The following is a 21,781-nucleotide window of genomic DNA, read 5'->3' as shown; positions in this document are numbered from 1 at the left end:
TTTTTCTTCATTTGCTACTTAAAACAATTTTTCTGGTGACAGACAACAGACAAACATGTCGTCTAATGGACAAATGTAGCACCTTGTGACAGAGTCAGTGACCAGACCTGCATATATGATCTGTTCCTCCCGCAGCGGCCGTTTCTCCCAGTTAGACAGCTGCTCTGTTTTATCTAGAGGTTTTCCCAGTACATGTTGTACCAAGAGGCTGAGCCCTTTCTCTGGCTGCCTGATCCCTTTATCCTCATAGCTCTGCTCAACCTTCCGGCTGCCCTTCTTCCAGTCAATGGAGGCCTTCTGAAGCTGATGGAAAAAGAAGGATATAAAACACATGGTTATAAAACAAATTCTACAACACCTCCTGTTTTGGTGGGTGGGGCCACACAGCAACTCTATCATTTTTATATCTTGCCTGGCATATCGAATTCCATTGTCTCAGACAAGGGCTGGGATGACATTATATGTATAAGGTGTCCGACTATTTGCTTAACAAACACACTTGCTGGAAAGAAATCTGCTTCATAGCCACAAAGGAAAAAGAAATAGTACAGACTGACAACATTGCATCATAGCAGTGGGGCTGTGATTGTGACTTCAATATTTTCAGGGTGCTCAACCACACTGAAGGCTGTTGAACATCAACTTAATATAAGTGCAACACCTTTCTCCTCCTGGATCCAGAGAAAAGGTATTCCTGCAACACAGTGGGCAACAGCCTTTCTGAAGTTGCCATTTCTCAGATAAAACTGAGGTAACAGTTGTTGGCAGGTACTTCAGACACCACTGCACTTCCCTGATTAAGCTATCAATCCCAAAGATCTGGATACTCCCCAGTCCACAGCCATTAAAATGGTTGTCCTTAACATTTCTGCAGAATGCTAAAAAAATAGTGTGTGTTAGGCCATAGACATCTGTATCTCAGATGAACAGAAATTCCTGTGCTTAACCTGCAGCCCTTCTGAAATGTGATGAGTTTTCTACAAATCATGAGCTTCATATCTGCTTCAACATATTGTTGGAATATCAGTGTTTGTACAAGAATTTATTCACATCAAGTTCAAGTATGCCTTGTGCTCAGGAACTTCTTCATAACTGAACAGAGCTGTATCTCCATTTTGATTACATTTTCATAACTTGTATGAAGGCTATGAAAAGATTATTAGCATATCAAGCACTCAGTTGATGAAAAGTAAATGCTTCTGTCTTTTGTTACAAAATCAGATTACCCTCAAAGCCAGAAGAGGAAAGGGCCTATTCACTCTCTTAGCCATCTCCTTGCCAATACAGGATACGAAAGTACAATGCTGTGAAATCATGACAGTTATCTACCGGCACACAAGCAGGAGGCATATTGTTCCATATCTTCACGTGTTCACCCTTACTTGTTTGTCTACTGTGAGTAGGTCCACTACACCTTGTGATTGCTTATCCATGCCTTTCAAAGCAAAGCACGTGGCTGCAAGACTGCTAAGGTCTCCAGACATCCCATAACCTGGAGAGAAAAAAAATACCACACAGTTAGAAAAACTCAAATCATGGCTAATGCACTGCAGCTTTTTTTTTTTTTTTTTTTTTTTTTTCCTATTTTGGAGTTAAAATGCTTGTAATGTATGTGTAAACTTTGGTGGAAAGACTGTTCTGATAGGGAACAATGCAGACTCCCATCTCTCCTGTTCTGAAGAGATACCCTTGCAGATCAAGACTTGGAGAGAAGAAAAGGTAGATGAAAAATGATGAGTTTAAACTCAATTTTGTTAAAAACTGCTAGATCAGTGAAAGGTGAACAGAACAAGAAGCTTTTAGCTTCTAAGAACTTGAAAGAGAGAACTATGAATTTGTCCTTGAACTCCTGCCAAAAAGCCTCTTCACAGAATTGAAAACCATGTAAGACCAGGTGAACTATTGTATGGTAAGTTGGAGAACACTGGTGTCCAGAAGGACTGATTGTAGAAGGACTGATTAAAGACCCAAGGCAGGGGAGAAGAGAAGCATGTTACCTAGTTTAGTGATGGCTGCATCTGAGTAGAGCATCTGGATAAAATGGGGAAGCTTCTCCTTCTCACCCTCCATCTCAGCTTGTTCAAGGAGCTGTGGCAAATCAAGCAGGAACACCTCATCCTTCACAGCGATTTGAAGGAGGGAGACACGGGGCTTCCCAACCATGCCGAACGAAGGCCTCCACTCCATGTCAATAGCAACAATCTGTCCAGGCTGCAACAGAGACAAAAACTTCCTGCATTTGCAGACTGTCCTTACTTAAACATAGCTGGGACCAGCTTGAGCAACAGTCAGTATCCAGAATACAAGTGTTTCCTTTTCAACAACTGCATCCCTTTGCTGGTGTGCACACTACAACAGTCTCAAGTGACTTTCACAGCACACTTGAGTTATCCCCTTGGGGCTTCCCTGCTACAGCAATTCCCAACACATTCCCCAGTCAGACAAGCCTTAAGGCCTCACTGCAGTCCTTGACTTCTGGAGGGAGATATTTGATGGCAGTGACTTCTGGAGGGAGATATTTGATGGCAGTGACCCACATACAATCCCATGTACCAGCCTGTTATGGAGTTTCTGTTCCTTGATCTTGCAGATACCAGAGTTACACTCACCTGCAGCACCTTTTCCCAGCACTGCAGCATCTCTTCCCACTTTTGCAGGAAATGAATATTTGCACGTGGAATAGGAAGCTGGTAATAATCCTTCTTGTTGATCTCTTCATAATTCTCTGCTTTTGTGGCCTCTTCTACACTGCACAGAAGTAGATGCAATAACTTTAAACAATGCAACGAGGGGAAATCCTGGTTTGGAGGAACTTTGGGTCATGAAGTCTTAAGCCCCTGATTTCAACCTGGACCCCATGCTACCTCTTTCTCTTTGCTCATTTTACCTGTAATCACTGCAAAGCATCCTGACTCATCTTCTCTTTTTATTCCTATAAATGGTCACAGAAATGGCACTGTGTCTGAGACCTCACCACACTAATGCATTGTATCCACAGCAAAGAAAAGTCAAACCAAAACACTTGTGTCGGAGTCCCGGTCCCTGTCCTCAATGCTCATCCCTCTTTCCCAGAATTGATGAAATTTGGATGACAAAGTTGGGCAGCTGTTTCCACATTCAGAGATAACACATTTTAGATTTACTGCTTTTTGCCCTGGAGGTTAACATGGAAGTCTGCTAGTTCCCACGGTGTAATACATAACAGAGAAGTCATCTCTGACCAGCATTGTGTCCAAACAGGAGCTTCACACTTCCTCCCAACATAAACTGGCTCAGAAAGAGAACCTTGGACTGCTTCACACTAAGATTACTTCCAGCCAGGAGAGTCTCTCTCATCATCGATAATGCAATGGCTTGGGAAGACTTCATGTACTGCCTGTTGCACCTTCTTCTTCTCTACCACCTTCCTTGTAAAATGTTTGCATACTCTGTACAAGAACGTTTGCCCTATACTGCACAGCCAGCACTACATTGCCAGCTGACCCCACAGACCATGTGCCTGGCCTATGCTACTCCCTCCACTTGGGTTTCAGATGGTACCATGCAAAGAAATTAGTATCTCTGTATTTAACACACTGGAATTGTTGGGAAGATGCCAGCAGAATGAGCTAACTGATTTCCTACAACAGGATCTTACACAGCACATTTTCTTTACAAAATGCAGCAGAGTCTCTTGAAATGGCCTTGTAACTGGAAGGTCAGCATATTGCTGTGGTGTCTCATCCAGATGATGCAATCAGAGGAAAGAAAATAATAAAAATATCCAGCTACTTTAGACATATCACAAAGTTTTGGACACCCTCTTTCCCATAGAGACCTGAAATGGTTTATTATTTGAGAAAATATTTACTAAACTTATGTTTAGGGGACTGTGTGACTAATTTTGTAGCAGAGCAGCTTTCACTGTACAAACACTCTTTTCCATGGGTTTGTGTGCATGCGGAAGTCAATATTTGTGTAAAATATTTAATGAAGGTGTGCAGTCTCAGGTCTCCGGGAATATTCTTGTCTGTGGAGTTCAGGAGCAGCGTGTGGTGTGAGCAGTGACAGAGATGATGTCATTTATATGCTGGTACCACCTTGTTCTCTACACTATGAACACCCTCTCCAGAAACCTGCTGCTTTGTTAGCTCAACAAATAATATAGCAGAAAGATTGTTTTATTAGATTCTGTGGCTCCATTGATTTTATAGCAGCTACTGCAGTAGGTATCATGACCGGATGAGTAAACTGGGACAACAAAAGGCTTTGCTTGTCTGCCAGAACTCATCATGAATGGCACAGCACATCCTAATCTGTGTGCCTTCACTCCACCTGGGCATGATACAGGCTTCCTGGAGCAGAGACATGTAGTGAGATTCCTAACTTCTTTGGTTTTTATCTCCCTAGATGCAGTCTGTGGTTAGATCACACTCTTGTTAACCACCTCTTTGTGTTTTGAGGGATTACACCTCATGCAAAAACCTCCTGGCTCCTAACAGGTAGCTGGTACAGATTGAGGAGGGAGGAGGAAGCAGATCCACTGATGCATCAGAGCTACGCAGAAGCAGGTCCTAGACAGACAAGAGTTTCCTGTGCTCCAAGAAAGCCATGTATTGTCTGGAGAAGTGAGCCTTTGCAGTCAGTGTTAGAGGGTAAATACATGTGTCATATTTCCCAAGATTACATGCAACTTGAACATGAACCAGTGCAGATCTGCAGTGGGAGAAAGATCAGATCCCCAGTCATGAACTGTTTAAGGCTATCTGTGATATCCTCCCCAAATATTAGTATTAAGAAGTAGGTACTCACTGAATTACTCATAATTCAATTAAATCCAATCTATACTCCAAATATATGATTTTTAGTTAAGAAAAGATCCTTTTTTTTCTTTTTTTTTTTTTTTTCCTTTTTTTCCAGAATTGCCTCCTCTAGGAGATGGAAATTTACTGTGGTGCTGTTTACAATAGACCTGATGATAAACTTGTTAGAGCAGGTATAACCTTGCCCAGTCTCAGGCTTGCTCAAAATGGTCTCCTTAGTGAAAGGTCAGCATTAACCAAACATCCAGTGACTGTTGAATGGAGTTCATAATTCTGACACATGATACCAGAAGGAAAGTTTTCCACTAAGAACACACAGTAAAAGGAAGCACTCATGTCATCAGAATGCAGCTGCATGTTCTGCAGAAACATCTGAAAGCCCCAGACTATGTGGGGTAGTAAAAGAGCAAGGGCATGCAGACTCTGCCTCTGCTTTTTGCAGAGTTGCTTTTTGCAAGTTGCAAGCTTCCAACTTGCTACCAGAGGAGCAGGGGTCGTCAGCTTTCTGCTGGCTTTAATCCTCCCCAAACAGGCAATGAGTGATATCACCAACAACTGGACCACAATTCGTATCAAGTCAGATTCAGATTCCCATTATACGCACCGAAAAGTTCAGACCCATATATGAACTTATTGCTTTGTATTACTGGTTCCAAACTTTTCATGTCATTTCAAATGTCAGCAAAGCTTTGAGCTATGCTGCACTGAAACCAGACAGCCCACAGATCTCTTGTATTTGCATCAAGTATTCAGGGATTGGTCCTCTTCTATGCAGAGAATCCTGCAGATGAATTTTCTGCAATTAGATGAATTCCTGTTCTTAAATGAGTGGAGAAAATGCTGCTTGTTTGCAACAGGTCTCCAAAATGCCTGTGAACCCAAGGACTGTGGTAGCCTGCAGTTTTGCAGGAGTTCGGTTCATGAAAACACATGGGCACAGAGGCTACCAGACTCTGTGTTTATGGGACCAGACTGAGGTTCCAGATATCCTGTGCAGTCCTGGGTGAGACCCTGAGAGGACCATAATGCAGCATCACCTGCAATCTCCGCAGTTCCTCAAGACTTGGCAGTAGCCTGCACATGTGCAGGACTTTTTGCAGGGAAAAAAAAAAAAAAAAAAAAAAAAAAAATTTATAAAAAGGGTCCCAAATAAGGCAATCTCTTAATAAGTTGCTTTAACAAAAGCTTGTGGACAGACTCACTAAAGCATGGCAGAAACACCGTCACTTGTGAACAAAAGGTGAGCAACTGAGGACTCAGCAAATTATTTGTAATGCATCATTTATCCAAATGCAGCCATTCTTCCTCTACACAGTATAGCTAAGCAACTGTCTGGGACACTGCTGCACGAAGAGGATGATTTGGGGTTGCTATCTCCCAGACACAGCACAGAATACCCAGAATCAGAACTACAAAGCTCTGGTACTCCTCCACTTTTAGCGCACTGTAGGGATCAGACAGTTTCTAATCCTTAAATTGGCTATATTTGGCCTTCTTAAATTTTGAGCCTCTTCTCAACTTCCTACAGCTTTGGCTGCACTCAGCGTTGAACCTGGCTGACCTTTTCCCTCTGCAGACCCTTCATCCTACCCCTTTGCTCCTCCTGCACCAGCAGGTTCACAGAGAGCCTTGGCTGGGGCTGTTTGCCCAGTTCTCTGCACTTGAAATCAAGGAGTTGTAAGAACCCATCTTAATATAAGGGTTCTTTTTTGTAGCTCTGCCTTTGCACTCCCCTATCAGGTCACGCAACGGAGTGAAGTTAGGAGAGGAAATGTGGCTGCTGCAGGCTAATGTGATGCATACAACACAGGGGTCCCAAAGCAGAAGAGGAAACATGGTACTGCATTACTGGGATTGCACTAGAGGAAGGAAAAGGGATGGCAAATAATTAGGGGGCTAAAGGCTTATAACCTCACTTGGTAAATTTGTGCCTGGGAGTCTAGTTTTATCCCAAATTCAGTTAACACAACTCTTCTAGGATCTGATCCCAAGTGTCAAAAATCCCCATTACTTCTGAGAGCTTTGGATGAAGCAAAAAATACAGACTGCCTTAAGAGCTGTCAAAGGAGGAAGAAAACAGACATGATTAAGAATTTTTGAGGAACTTTATTTTGTTGCCCACAAGTCTCCCAAAAGGCATTAAACCACATTAAAGTACATGGGGGATGTAGAGTATATGGACAACTTACACAGACATGTAATGAACTCAATAAAATAAATGCATGTTCAGATCCTACCTGCATCACTTCATTTTCACTAGTGATCTGGCAGAGGGAGTCTGAAGACCTGTCCACAGCATCTCAGCTTTTAAATACTCATGAGTGAGTTTAAAATGCATCTTTCCAGACATTTCCAGGCTTATGAAAAGCAAATGCAGCATTTTCATCACCAAGACATGATCTCAGTAAATGGAGAAAGTTTTTGCAAAATTATCTCACGAAGGTATAATGGGTTTATGTGGCAAGGTTTTGGTAGCGGGGGGCCATAGGGTAGCTTCTGTGAGAAGAATCTAGAAGCTGCCCCATGTTAGGGAAGGGCCCCACTGCTGACCAGAGCCAAGCCAGTAAGCGATGTTGTTTGCACCTCTGTGAGAGCATACATGTATATAAGAAAGTAAACAAAACAAAACAAAACAAAACAATGCTGCCACACAGCAGCTGGGAGAGTGAGAGGAGTGAGAAACAGCCTTACAGGCACCAAGGTCAGTGAAGATGGAGGGGGAGAGGTGCTCCAGGCGCCGGAGCAGAAGTCCCCTGTGGCCTGTGGTGAGGCCCATGGTGAAGCAGGATGTCCCCCTGCAGCCCATGGAGTACCACGGTGGAGCAGGGTTCCACGCTGCAGCCCGTGGAGAAGACCACGGTGGAGCAGGTGGACCTGCACTGATGGAGGCTGTGGGCTGTGGAGGACCCCTGAAGGAGCAGATTCCGGGCCGGACCTGTTGCCCGTGGAGAGGAGCCCACGCAGGAGCAGGTGACCTGGCAGGAGCTGCTGCCTGTAGGGGACCCAGATTGGAGCAGTTTGCTCCTGAGGGATGGACCCCGCGGTACGAACCTGTTCTTGAGGAGCTGCTACCCGTGGGAAGCCCACACCAGATCAGTTCAGCAAGGACTGCATCCCATGGGAGGGACCTCACAGCAGAGGGGCAAGAGTGACTGAAAATGAGTGGCGGAGACGAAGATCCATAGACTGACCACAGCCCCCATTCCCCCATTCCCCTGAGCTGCTCAGGAGGAGGTGAAAGAGGGTGGATGGGGGGAACACATTTTTAGTGTCTTTCCTTTCTTTCTCACTTCTCTAGCTTGTTAGTAATAGGCAATAAATCTTACTATCCCCCTACTCTGAGTCTGTTTTGCCCATCACGATACTTGTTGAGTGATCTCCCCATCCTTATCTCAACCCTTGAACCCTTTGCATTGTATTTTTCTCCCCCTTTCCCTTTGAGGAGGGGGAGTGAAAGTGGTTATGGTGGAGCTTGGCCGCTCACCTGAGTAAAACCACCACAGAAGGAAGAATTATGGTAGATTATTTTAAGCAAATACACAGTCTTTGTATGATAAGTAGTCTACGATGAACGGGAATGAAACAGTATTTACCTCTCTTGGATCTTAAGCTTTTGAAGCTCATCAGCCACTCTATTAGGTAGTATCTCCTTGGGCATATTGCAGCGTTGTGCCCATCTTGCTGCTGTGTTCAAATCACAGTAACTGATTAGCAACTGTATCAGGTGCCCTTGAAGCCATTGATTCTCTCCAACTGTGCTCTGCAAGGAATTAGGGGTGAAGGAAGACCGTCAGTGCAATTTCCATCACAGGTATATCTCACCCACTTTAAAGATACAGCATCCTCCCTGTGGTCCTGGACCAGGGCAGAAAGGAGCAGGAATTCCTACACTATAGGAGTGACATTGCTCAAGCCCTGCAAGCGCTGCACTTCCTTCTGCCTTCTGATATGAAAAGAACATCTGACCCCTGAGATCTCACTGATGTCTTTGGATTTCTTGGCAGCAAGGCTGCTCCAAACTGCATTTGTTCAGGGAATGAGACTGAAGGCCACAGGTGCAGCATAGATAAACAAGAGTAAAACAATGTCATTTAGCCAGACTGATGACTAGCATGTTATTTGGTTGGTCTGAGATATTGATTATATTAAGAAAAATCAGAACTAGTGACTGACCAGAGTATAGGTCTTTGAGCTGATTAGGCAGGTAATTATGGAAGGGGCTAGGGTTTGTACTGTTTTAGTTCCTTTCTGTGCCCACACATGACTCTGAAGTGATGCTGTAACTTGATGTTCATGCTTCTGCAATAAAGATATACATGATCTTGTGTCAGTGCAGGAGCTTGAGTTACATGCACCTGCAAAACGGGAAGACACTTGGAGATGTTCCCTGTTCCCAAATACTGTCTGGTGGGAGTGAATGGTGTGCATGTGCCTCAGCACATTTCAGAGCCTGGGGGCACAAGCATGAACTCACTGCTGGCTGTGGTTTAAACCAGTGTGGAATCAAGCATGTTGCCCACACTGGCACCAGGGAGCAACTACATGCATAGGCAGGCAAATAGGCCCATAATATTCTCCACTGCAACAGTCAGAACCACCTAAGCTTTTTTCTTGTTCACCCTCTTACTCTCTAGGGTGCTGTGGCACAGCAGCTCTAAGAGGAAATATGAATACAGTGACACCAACAGTCAGCTACAGAAAGGTGGCAATAACCCACTCCTGCCCAGCCAACCCAGCTGTGCTTGCAAATGTCCCAGAGCCATTGCAGTCAGATCAGCAGTTTATTTCTCTAGCCAGTCCTGTTGACTGATTTACTCGTGGATCTGCCTTAGAAGTTATTACTGTCAAGAAAACTTAATTGCTAAAACAAGTTGAAACTCTGCATGGTAGATCTGGATCTGTAGATATATGGCTCTATTGCTCCTAGCACTACCAACAAGTATTTTTTAGCATAGTGAAAAGCCACAGGAATTAAATTCTCAGGTGCACACGCCACTGCCATCCTTCCTTTGCTGCCCCATCAAGCAGCACTTGCAGGGTCAGAGTCTGTTCCCAGGGCCTGCAGGCACCTTGCTCTTCCTCCACCGCATGTGCAAATGCTGGCAGGCTGGGTGGTATGCTGGGGCCACTGGGCCTCATTCCTCACATTCTTTCAGTAACTAAAAGGTGAGAAGTTTTCTTCAAAGCAGACACCCTTCACAGAAATCAGGAAACAAACCTGTTGATGGCCTGGAGGTAAAAAGGAAACAAAACAAAACAAACAAACAAATAAAAGCAAACAAACAAAAAACCCACAGAGGTGCAGGAGGGAATACAGACTTGGAAGAAAAACCACAGAGAAATTTGGCATCCCAGGTAGCGCACACAAGAAGCCAGCCTGCCCATAAAAACTGCTGCCTCAGCACTAAGTCTGCACCCCTGTGAATTCGCCAACTGCCAAAACACATTTCTTCTCACGGATATGTGGAGGGATATTTTCACTGCTGTTCCCAAGGGGTTAGTGATGCATCCAGGAGCCACTGTCAGCAGGATGGGGACCCAGGGGCTGGGTGGGAGCTACCCAGGGGCTCAGCTACAGAAGAGAAGCAGGAGAGGGAACGCAGGGACAGAGCAGAGAAGGAAAGGATCAGCTATCACACTGCAGCTTCTTGCCCTCTACATTTCCTCCCCCCACATCTCCTCTCCTGGCCATGCCAGTCCAGCTACTTTGTGCATCTCTCACATCTCTGTTTATGCAACTGAGCTCAGCCAAGTACCTAGGACATAAAGGGGTTTGAATAACTCCTCCTGCCTAGTTTGCCAAGCCACTTCTCAGAGTCCTTCCCTAAAAGAACATATTTTCTTATTAACATCACAGAGCAATTCCCTCTTCTAGGTTGCCCTGTGTCCATCCTATTGTCTTTCTGCCTTTTTTTCTACAACACAAAGTCTTTGGGTTTGGATCTCTCTTCAGTTCACCCAGAGTCAATTCTTAATAAATCTCATTATGTCAGCTTTATTTCTGGAAATAATGAGGTACAGATTTTTTTTTCTTTCTTCATTTTTTTTTTTATTGTAACAGATTTATTCTTTCAACCACAAAAACAACTCTGTAAAGAGGGTTAATCTCTCCAGAGATATTACATCTTGCATTTTGAAATGTAAAATGACTGTGTTTATTTTTTATTTTTATTTTTTTTTTCTGAAAAAATAACATTGTTGTAAAGGGGAAAGGCTTCCACCACAACAGTTCTGCAAGAACGTGGAAACTTTGGCCCCAGAAGATGTGGATACAGATTCAGAGACTAATGTTTCACTAGGGGTGACATTTCATGCCTTTTGTTTTTTGTATATGGACACTTGGAAGAGGAAACTGGCATGGTTGTTCTGATCAACATCAGTGACACCTCCAAGCAAGAAAAGATTATACCATGAGTCTTGTTTACATCCTTCTCTGAATTCTAGACATATCATACGTTCTTTAATCCATAGGCACACACAAAAATTCCTGACACCAACAATAACCCATGATTAAAGCTTTCCAAAATGACTCCTGCAGATTACCTACCCGTAAATCCTGTTCTTACCCAGCTGAATGCTTTACAGAGCTCATAACAGTCAGTACAGAGTAAACTTAGCAATGTCCTGATTTTAACATGTAGCATCAGCAATTCTTCCATTGTTATCAATAATTTTGGATTCAAATATCCAACATCTTTTCTGGAAGTCACACTTACCAGCCCTAGATTAGTTTTATCTGTGTGAGTTAAGCTGCATATCTGTCTGATATAATTCTCTACTTTCTCCCAATACCTTTTACTGAGCAGTGAAGCTATTCACACAAGTAACACTGACTATTTGAATGTCTTGGCTAATTTCCCCTGTTCTCAAGTGCTTCCAGAAATAACAAAAAAAGTCCTGTTAGTGCAGAGAAAATGTCAAGTAGAATATTTTAGATCCAGCAACTTCAAAAGCAGCAAAAAAATAAAGAGGTCAAGACCACTGTAAGCCATGGAGGACACCACCAGCATTTCTAAAATCATGCATTGTTGCAGGTACTGTGCAGACACCTTTGTTTTAAAGATACCCTGGAACATCCTACTGTGTTTTTTTCATTGTTACTTTATTTGTGATTGAGATTTCCAGTTTGAAGTTAGCATCGTTTCTACTACACGGAGAGATGCCACATCAGTAGCTCATTAAAGGAAAGGATTTACACGTTGGCGCGGAGCAGGGACCCGGAGCACAAGCTCAGAGCTGGGTCACAGCCCATTCCACAAGAGAAGGGGGATCCTGACCTCCAGATATCTGAAATAGATGGCACTCGGATAAAAGATGCCAGCTTTACTCACACTCACTTCTGAACAGGGTTTCTTGTAAAAGCAGCAGGCCACTCACCCATGGCCAATGCACAAAAGACAGAAGCATGAGAAAGACAGATTTTCTCACCACTTGAGCTGTTCTCTCTCTCACAGTGCAGGCTACTCAGATGCACTAATTTATGAACTGAAGATGAACTAAATAGCTCCCATTCATATCCCAGAAGACTGACTTTCAGATAGCAATCAGTGCGTCATTGACAGAGCCACACTTCAGTGTTCTGGAGGCCATTACCACATCAATGGCGGGGAAGTGGTCTTTCTTCTCTCTTTCAACAAAGCTCTGGCAATGTGGCTCCCTGGGGCATGTTCACACTACCTAACTTCAGCTTTGTGAATCAGGAGACTCCACTTCCCAGTCTCCCCATGCAATCAACTGGGAGAGACAGCTTGGCTCTTCTGAAAGGCAACGCAGAGGAGCCTAACTTATGATATCACTTGAAGGGATCAAGGCAAAAGCAACCTTTAAAGCCAACTTGTGGCTGCACCAGGGCTCCTCACAAGGAGCTTATTGCTCCTGGGACATCCAAACAGAGCTGTTAGCTTGTGACAGCCAGCTAGGACAACACCATGCGAGGAGATGTGTCCACCTCTGTTCTTCTTTTTGCAGCTCTCACAACCTCACCAAAACAATTTCTTGTTCAGAAGTCCAGGTGCCAATATCACATGTCCAGCTTGTCTGCTCAAATTCCCTGGGCTAACTGCATGCCCAGCTGCAGGCTGAGGAAAGCGATCATTCCCTGCCCAGCACCTGGGAGACCACTTCTGGACATGGGGCCTGGTTTTGGCACCCCATTGTAAGCAAGGTGTGGACAAAAAGGAGAGACTTCAGCAAAGAGCTGGTAAGATGGCTGGTGGGCTGAAGCATGGGATGTGTAAGAAGGAATTGGGGGATCATGGCTTGTTCAGCCTAGGGAAGGCTAAGCTGGGGTGTATGGGGTGTATGGGGAAATTCCTTTCTCTCGTATCATGGCCCATCATAGAGAAGACAGAGTCATAGAATCATAGAATCATAGAATCATAGAATATCCTGAGTTGGAAGGGACCCTTAAGGATCATCAAGTCCAACTCTTGACACCGCACAGGTCTACCCAAAAGTTCAGACCATGTGACTAAGTGCACAATCCAATCTCTTCTTAAATTCAGACAGGCTTGGTGCAGTGACCACTTCCCTGGGGAGCCTGTTCCAGTGTGCAACCACCCTCTCTGTGAAGAGCCCCCTCCTGACGTCAAGCCTAAATTTCCCCTGCCTCAGCTTAACCCCGTTCCCGCGGGTCCTGTCACTGGTGTTAATGGAGAAAAGGTCTCCTGCCTCTCGACACCCCCTTACGAGGAAGTTGTAGACTGTGATGAGGTCTCCCCTCAGCCTCCTCTTCTCCAGGCTGAACAGGCCCAGTGACCTCAGCCGTTCTTCGTACGTCTTCCCCTCCAGGCCTTTCACCATCTTCGTAGCCCTCCTCTGGACACTTTCCAACAGTTTCATGTCCTTTTTATACTGTGGTGCCCAGAACTGCACACAGTACTCCAGGTGAGGCCACACCAGTGCAGAGTCAAATCCTTTTAGAAAGTGCAACTATGTATAAAGGAAAAAAAGGTGACAGTGAGGGTGCCAAGGCACTGAAATGGGTCTAGAGGGGCTGTGGGACCAGGGCCCTGCAAGACCTTGTCCAACGTTGAAGTTTGCCCTGCTTTGAGCAGGAGGACAGACAAGAGACCTCAACAGGCTCCTTCAAACTCTACCTAGCCTCTGATTCTGTGATTAGTGTTGCTGGGCCTTCCAAAGCACCAAGGCTTCTCTTCACACAGACAGGTGGCTTCTTGCAGCAACTGCTGCTTTCAAGTTCCAAGCACCTCCCAGGCTAAGAACACCCAAGATCTCGTCTACCCGGAATACAGGATGGTCCTGATCATGCTCAACAGTATTATAGAGAGATCCAAAATACATATCCAGCATTGGGATTCTTTCCAAACCTCTGTCAGGCAGCCCCTGGGGGAAGTCATTCATCTTCGCCAGATGAAATCATCATGTCTCCAAAAACTGCTCATGCTGCCACAGATGAGACAAAGTATATTACAGAAGCAGAAGAACAGACTCTGCTTTCAAAATCAGAGATGAAGAGAGAGTATTTTCAACAAATATTAAGCACGAAGTTTAGACTTTAAAAAACAAAAACAACAACAAAACCCCCCTGCAACATTGGACAACTGAACACTACTTCACAGCAAACTTCACTCAACTCAGAACTGCATAACAGTCTGCTGGCATAAGCTCCATTTCACAGGGCACACGATTCTGTCTACTTCAGAGATGAAAAAACACTCCATACAACAGTTTATTGCTCTGAATATTACACAGATGTTGTCAGCTTTAGCTTCAGCAGCAAACCAGAACACAGGTATCACTCTTGGCTACAGAAAGCCTAAGCCCAGACAGAAATCCAGGTTTAATGTTGAAGCGGTAATACTCTAGGACAACAGTGCTCCCATCATGCCCAAGTGAATGGTCTGCCACACAATCCCCCAGCTGCTTTGGGATGCTGGGAGATTTAGGATAGAGCAACATGACACATGTTTAAGAGTGTCACTGAGGCTGAATCCTCGGTGAGGCTGGTGAACCACACCAGCTTATCAATGCAGCCTCTTACAAGCTGTCCTGAAAAATCTGCTTTTACTGTCTGATTAGCTACTACTGCTGTGCTTGCAGAGTGACATTAGCAAAGGAATCCATCCTTCCATGCATGTCACCATCTATTTCAGACAAATCTCCCAGGAGGGAAGGCAGCCGGAGGCTGTGTGGGTATGAGTCAACCAGTGACACTTGTCTTGGGGCCAGGATCAGTTCATGGTCCTCTTTTGTTTAGCAGTGTAGGTGTAGCCTGACACTTTTAGTGACTTTCACTGTGGGAACAGCAGAACTTTTATCTTTTTTTAGCTTAAATTAACTCATTTTCCTCAACCACATCCCACAACAGATCCAGGTATGTGGATACACAAATTAAGGTGCATTCTCCTGCAGTACTTTTTCTCCCTTCCACTTGTACAGGGAATGTCATAGATGTATGCCTTTAATGAGCTATAGAGCCAAATTAACCCTATTCAAGTCAGCTTTATTTGGAGGGAAAAATAATTGCAAGGCATCCATAAAAAACAAAATGAATATAAATCCTTAACAAATAGACTAAGGTAATTTTACTTGCTTTTAAAAATATAATTTCTTCTGTCTTCAGCTTGGTGATCTACTTCAACGTGAAGGCTGTCCTGAGGGTCTGTGCTTCTCCCAGAAAACCATTTTCATTATTGTTGCAGAGGCATCTTCTGAATTCTAACCTAACTCTGGCCCGAGAACTGCTGAATATTATTCATCACAAGGATTAGCAAAGGACCAAGAACTTGCTCTGAATAAATAAGCCACACAGTTTTGATATGCTTCCAGTTTTCTCACACCTCTAGATCCCATTATGGCAGATATTTTCTGGGAAGATTCCAGCACTTGGCAAGACTGAAAATGAATGAGTATGGGGAAATTGGCCAAACTCTTTCAGAGCACAAAGTAATATGTTACTTATCATAGTAGATGCTTTGTCTAAGACTAATAACAGTGCACTGAAGACAAACTGGCAACCCTTATCTTCCCGGTGTATTTTGAAGTAGCATTTATCTATCTGCCTTTTGTCATTTTGTCACACATACACAAACAAGGTGTCACTGTGGCAAATGGCCAATTGTGCTCTCCAGTTAAAGAAAGCGAGGGCTGCCACCACATACTGCACATCAGGTGACCTACACTGCTACTAAGTTCACTGAGCCTGATCTTAGGACCCAAAATTTCTCTGCTCCCTCAAGCCTAAGAAGATTTATATACACTTGCCAAGCACTTTCATAAACTTTCTACTAATGTCACCATAACACAACTTTACTTCATTTTGTGTCTTGAAGCTTGAAATCCTGCATTAGGAAAATAAAACACTCTGTTAAACTTCGACTTAGCAGAAGTCTGAGATTGCCTGAAGGATTACTATCAAAATGTAACTATTCCAAAATCCAACTTAGCAGCAGTGTATGACATCCACGTGCACTACAAGATCCGTCACTCCAGCTAGAAAAGCACAGCAAGGGTCTTCAGTGACAGCTGAATGCTGCCAGGGAACTACAGTGTTGTGGGGACAAGAACAGAGAACTAAAGCACTGCTTCACTACAGGACTGCAAGAGCTGCAGATGTGTAAAGAGGAAGAGCCTGCAGGAACAAAACCACTGTCGCTGTGTCTCCTCCGCTGCTGTTACACGAACTGATTAAGTATTACACTTAATCAGTCTGTCAGGATGCACAGGAACTGAAATCACCATGACGCCTTCCCATTTGTTTTCAAAAGCCCTAATATTAACCCTAACAAGCTAAACCAGTATACCAATTAACCTAACCGATCACTCAATTATATGTTCCCATACCCAGTCACAATACATAATGACTATTCATAAACTCCATCTTCCTTCCTAAACAATTTGGAATTCCAGTACTTTTGGTCCCCAGTGGGGCAGGAAGATTTACTGCTTGGGGCCAGCCTGTGTCAGCTCCATATGGTCGATGCAGACTTATCAGAAGGAAGGATTTGCAGGTGGGGAAAGAGCCTCGGAAACTTTTCTCCTTCTCTTCCTACTCCAATCTCCCTGCTTGGGTCAAATTCCAAGACATGAAACCAAACAACAAAGCTGGAATCTCCCATTATTTTGTCCTGGCTCTCAGGATGTTTTTTAACAGCTTTCCGTAGAGGTCCTTCCATACCAGGATGCATCGTTATGCTGCCTGGACACGGTGCTAATGCCTGGCAATTCCCCTCAGATCTCAACTTTTCTTGTGGAAACAGCTACATGAGACACTGGTCATCAAAGAGCTCCAGGTTGTCAGCTCCATCACTACCTTAATTAAAAGGCCTGTAAGCTCTGAAGTGGAATTAACTTAAAATCTCCAGGGTTTGTTGCCAAAGAACAGAAGAAAGAAGCTAATTTCTTTGCTTTTTTTTAACCCAGCCCTGAGCTTCCCTCACATCAAATTTCTTAGTCTCTGCTCTGCTGTTTCTAAGCAGGTTTATCAGGGCTTATGACCAGCCTTAGAGAGCCTTTCTCCAGGTCATGCTGTAAACCTCAATGATGCACACTGTAGGTTATTTCATTAATTCTCCTGAGCCTCACTGTGCCTTGTATTCACACCTAGCCCTCTTCCTCATTTCGCTCAGCTAATCTGGTCCAGCCCAGGCTTGCTTTAGAATAGTTAGGAACTTGGTTTTTGAATCTTTTCTCTCTAAGAACATGCTAATGCAACATTCCCAGCAGGGGACAGTTTCTATTTAGGAAAGTCTTCAAAGTGAACAAGCAAAAATCTTGATGATGGAAATACTTGCTCAGGAGCACTCACTCTTCCCATCATTAGTCTATGAAAAATAGATGCCCACAGGAAAAACATGGGTTACTACTTATTTCTATTTTACCATTCACGAACCTCAACTGGCTCACAGCCAAAGCAATAGTAAGTACCTTTGCAGGATCTTTACCAAAATAAAAGCTTAGCAGTAGATTTTTCTCTCCTTTAATCTCTTTTGGTACATTTAAACTCCTGGTGTTTTTTGTTCTGAAAGAGAAATGCTTGAGAGGGTTGCCTGAATGAACTCTGAAATTCACACCCTGGCAAATTGAACTGATTTCCTAAATCCATAATTACAACATTCCTCAGAGATATGCATTCTTTCAAAGCGAACAAGAGAAGATTAGTTTCCTGTTTCTTCCCATTTACATGACTTCTCTGTTGAGAGGAACTTTTTTTCTTTTTAAACAATCCTCTGTTTATGTGGTTCCCTTCTTGGCAGGGAGCTGGTGAACTAATCTCACCTAGAAGTATAATACAGCCAAACTATCAATTGCAAATAGCCCAAGCATCTTTGTGAGAGACAGCTGATTTGCACAGGCCTTTAGAATGCAGTATCTATCCATGGAAGCACTCAGACAGGTACTGATCGATTACAGGGTTTTTAAAATAATCTGGGATGATTATTGCATGACTGGATAGTTATACTGCTTGGCTGGATAAGAATATAAGAGTGGATCTGTGCATGCGTGTGAAAATGTACAACGTATAAAACTTCAGTAAAACTGGGCAAATGTAGCCCCTTTCATCTGCACATCCCCAGTCATGCAGAAACTACCACAGGACAAGACTTCTAGGTCCCCTGCCAAAGAACTGCAAGTAAGAGTCATGTCCCACTCGCAAATAAAATATGTGCAGAGCCTTGGTGATGACATACTTGCCTCCCACTTTCAAAAAGGCACTGAATACATCCTCTCTTCCTGTGCTAACACAGGAAGCAGAAAGCTCAATGCCCCCATCCTCTTCTTTGCCTATTTCTGCTGGAGAGGCCAATGTTAGCACACTCGATATCATTCCTTTGTCTTAGACCAAAAAGAACAAGAGGATTTGTTTAAGTTCTAGAAGAGTAAGACTGGTCTCATTTTTTGTTGTAGCATACTAAGTTGATGCAGTTTGGAGTCAGGAATAGGTATCCTGGAAACTACTATATAAGACTCCTGATGTAGCTTTTTAAGGACCCTGGTTGCCTCACATGTTCCCATAAATTTTTGAATGACACTACTTCCTATATTATTCATAAAAGCAATACTTCTCCCATTTGTTTGAATTAAACATACCAACAGGGTACATCAGTTAAGTCTAACAGCTTGCTGGTGGTCTTACTCTTTAATCTAATAGTGACCTTCCAAACCACAGCCATAAGCCAATTACCCTCTTTTTTATAGCATACCATATCTCTTTCTGATGAAGCTGTGCTTTTGAATGAAAGCATGCTAGTGACAGAAATGTTATTATACTGCTTAGAATCAAGCTAGCCATGTCTGGTTGCAGGGGTTTTGAGGTCAGAAAGCATCTCTGACACACTGAAACATTTTAAGGATTTTTCTCCCCCCCAGTCTGTTCTATTTCCTTTTTTCAATCTTTAGTACTTAATATGTGTGCAGATAAAAGCTATTTGGACATAACTTTTAAAGACTGAGGTCCTGAGCTTTCAGAAGAATTACTTTCTAGCACCTCAGTGAAGCAGAAGATGGACAACCAGCTCCCATAAGCTTCTGTTTTGAGTTCCCAGAGCTTTGCCCTATAGATCCTTACTTAAGTAAATGTGAGTTAATCTTCCCATGTTATTGAGCAAACACATTTTCCATTGAGAAATTTGTGACTGATTTTTTCTAGGTTTTGACATTTTGATAGATGGTATGGAAAAAGTGGCAGTTCTTCTTAGCTGATTTGTACATAACATCAAATTCCACCAGAATTCATTAGTATGTTTGTGCTTCACTACTATTTATTTATTCAGAAATGGCTGGATTATAAATAAAGCTACCATAATTATTATTAGGCACACCAACTCTCACAGAAAACAATCCTATCTAAGCCGTGTAGGAGGTACATTGAGGTATTTACATTTAAGTGTATATATTACCCTTTGCTAGACTTTTCTTTAGATAGGAAGGTATGGAACACACAGCATGTTTGGCTTTTCCCATGTATTTCTCCCATGGCAGCTGTGTTTGTTAAATGAGAAGTTCCCATTTCTTTTAGAATAATGGTGCTAACTTCTTTAGTACAGATGCATACTTTATTGCTCTCTATCCAGAAAGCAGAATGTGACTGAAGAATTACACTATGCTTTTCTGGAGACATTCACAGATGTGCCTGTTTTCTGCATCAACCCTATCAGTAACCGTGCAACTTAGGTGCTCTGCAACTCTGAGGTCGTTTCAGCTATCTAAGTATATGACACCACTTACAAACTGAACTGAAAAGTAGAAGGAAATCTATACTTTGCCTGCTACTTTCATTTTCCAGTTTCTTCATGCTTTAATATACCCTTAGGTGCAATATACTTTTACATCACATTGTGGCTGTATGTTCTCTCCAAAGACCTCTGACAATAATAGTAGATCTAAACAAAAAGGCATGGGGCAAAAGCAGAGAGGTTGCCGTGACTGAGACTGGAAACACTCCCACCACCACTGAGTTTCTGGTCAGTCCCTTTCCAGGAAACAAAATGCAGGAAGAGGAATGAAAAGAGAAATTGGAGCAGCATGGGGGAAGAGACACTGCCAAATTGCAACTGATATAAAGTAATTCCCTAACTCTGCCTTCACAAGAGAGATACCAGATCCTAAATCTGTCATTTGTCCAGATCTAAATGCCATCCATTTTGCAAAAGGGAAAGAGAAAGGAAAAAAAAAATCTCTGTTTTAAGTGGCATCTGTTGGGAAGCTGCTTAAAGCTGTGGAAAAGATAAATACAATTCTTCCGCAGTTAACTTAATAGACTAACTGCAGGCCAAATAATCAGAGGTGAGCAGCAGCTCCAGCATATTACAGACACCCGCACAGCAGCGCTGCCCAGCCCTTGTGAGACAGCTCCTCAGCTCAGGCACGCTGTGCAGCAGTGCTGGCAGAGCCATGAACATTTGTTCCAGCTGATGATGCCTCCCTGCAACTCCTGAGACCAGAAGGTACAAAACCAATCTCCACTGGCTTTAACTTCCTGCTAAAAAAAGAGGCCATAAATACTAACAAGGGACACCACACAATGGCTGGTTAAACTAGTTTTGGTTTCTACCTTCCAGGAAAACAGCCGGTCTAGATTTAATGTTTGAGTGATGAAATCCATTATATCTTTGAATAAACAGTCCACTCAGAATGAAAGATAATTTGACAGGCAGACTTACACTGAAAGACATGTCGTTTATTAATCACCTCCTGAATATCATTCCCATTTGCATTGCACAGATTGCCTAATTCCCTATACATATTAAGTTACTTACACTGTAGGGACATTGCCGTACTCAAAACAATCTTGAGCCAATTTAAAAGTTTGCCTCAACACAGGACTTCTAGGGAAGGACACTAGATAGTGGTATTTGCACAATGACCTTTTTGACCTGTTGTTCTTATTAAAGGTACCCCAGAGCAGGATTATTGGCCAGGTGTTCTGTCCACAAAAGCTTCAATAAAATAAAATAAAATAAAATTGAATTCTGCCCTTTAAATACCACTCAAAATCACTTCCTTGAGCGCAACAGCTATTATATTTTATCCCAGAGGTAGTTACATTTTAATTGGGGTCAAAATGGTCCCATACAGACACAGTGCATTAGAATCCTGGCGTCAGTCATTGAGGATGTTTGCCATTTAGATGTTTGCCATTTATTTAACTGGTTACATAAATAAGATTCCATCAACTCCTTGCTGTAGTGTAAGATAATTTACACCTATGGATGACAAATTGCCAACATTTTCAAATGTACTATATGTAAGGGAGGGCAGTTCACTTTTATGTCTACTGTTTGGTAGATCTCTGAATATTCTCTGAAGTAGCACAACATCCCTAGAATTTTAGTGTAACTTGGGTTATATATTTGCTATGAATTATGAGCAAGCATCTCACCCCTGGTCACCGAGAGAATGAGACTTATGAGCTCACAGTGTTTGATTTTCATGGTAAGAAATTTTAAAATAAATAAGTAATCTCATTTTCACAGCTGGTGAAGGAGAGGAGATTAGCTATAGCCTCTCCCAGTGCT

General features: G+C 43.1%; 1 protein-coding gene across 3 annotated transcripts in view; it reads right to left on the bottom strand.

Annotated features, from left to right (window-relative positions):
- Positions 1-21,781, bottom strand: part of EXD3 (exonuclease 3'-5' domain containing 3) — a 288,098-nt gene that overhangs the window by 148,187 nt on the left and 118,130 nt on the right. For all 3 annotated transcript variants that reach the window (XM_032200283.1, XM_032200282.1, XM_032200284.1), the window contains 5 exons: positions 8,396-8,562; positions 2,610-2,748; positions 1,998-2,211; positions 1,383-1,492; positions 108-303 (listed from right to left, as the gene is read on the bottom strand). In XM_032200283.1, the coding sequence (XP_032056174.1) occupies positions 108-303; positions 1,383-1,492; positions 1,998-2,211; positions 2,610-2,748; positions 8,396-8,562 (826 nt within the window). The remainder of the gene's footprint in view (positions 1-107; positions 304-1,382; positions 1,493-1,997; positions 2,212-2,609; positions 2,749-8,395; positions 8,563-21,781) is intronic.

This window comes from Aythya fuligula, chromosome 19, assembly GCF_009819795.1.
Source record: "Aythya fuligula isolate bAytFul2 chromosome 19, bAytFul2.pri, whole genome shotgun sequence".
NCBI lineage: Eukaryota > Metazoa > Chordata > Aves > Anseriformes > Anatidae > Aythya > Aythya fuligula.
This window is presented reverse-complemented; position numbering and strand designations above follow the sequence as displayed.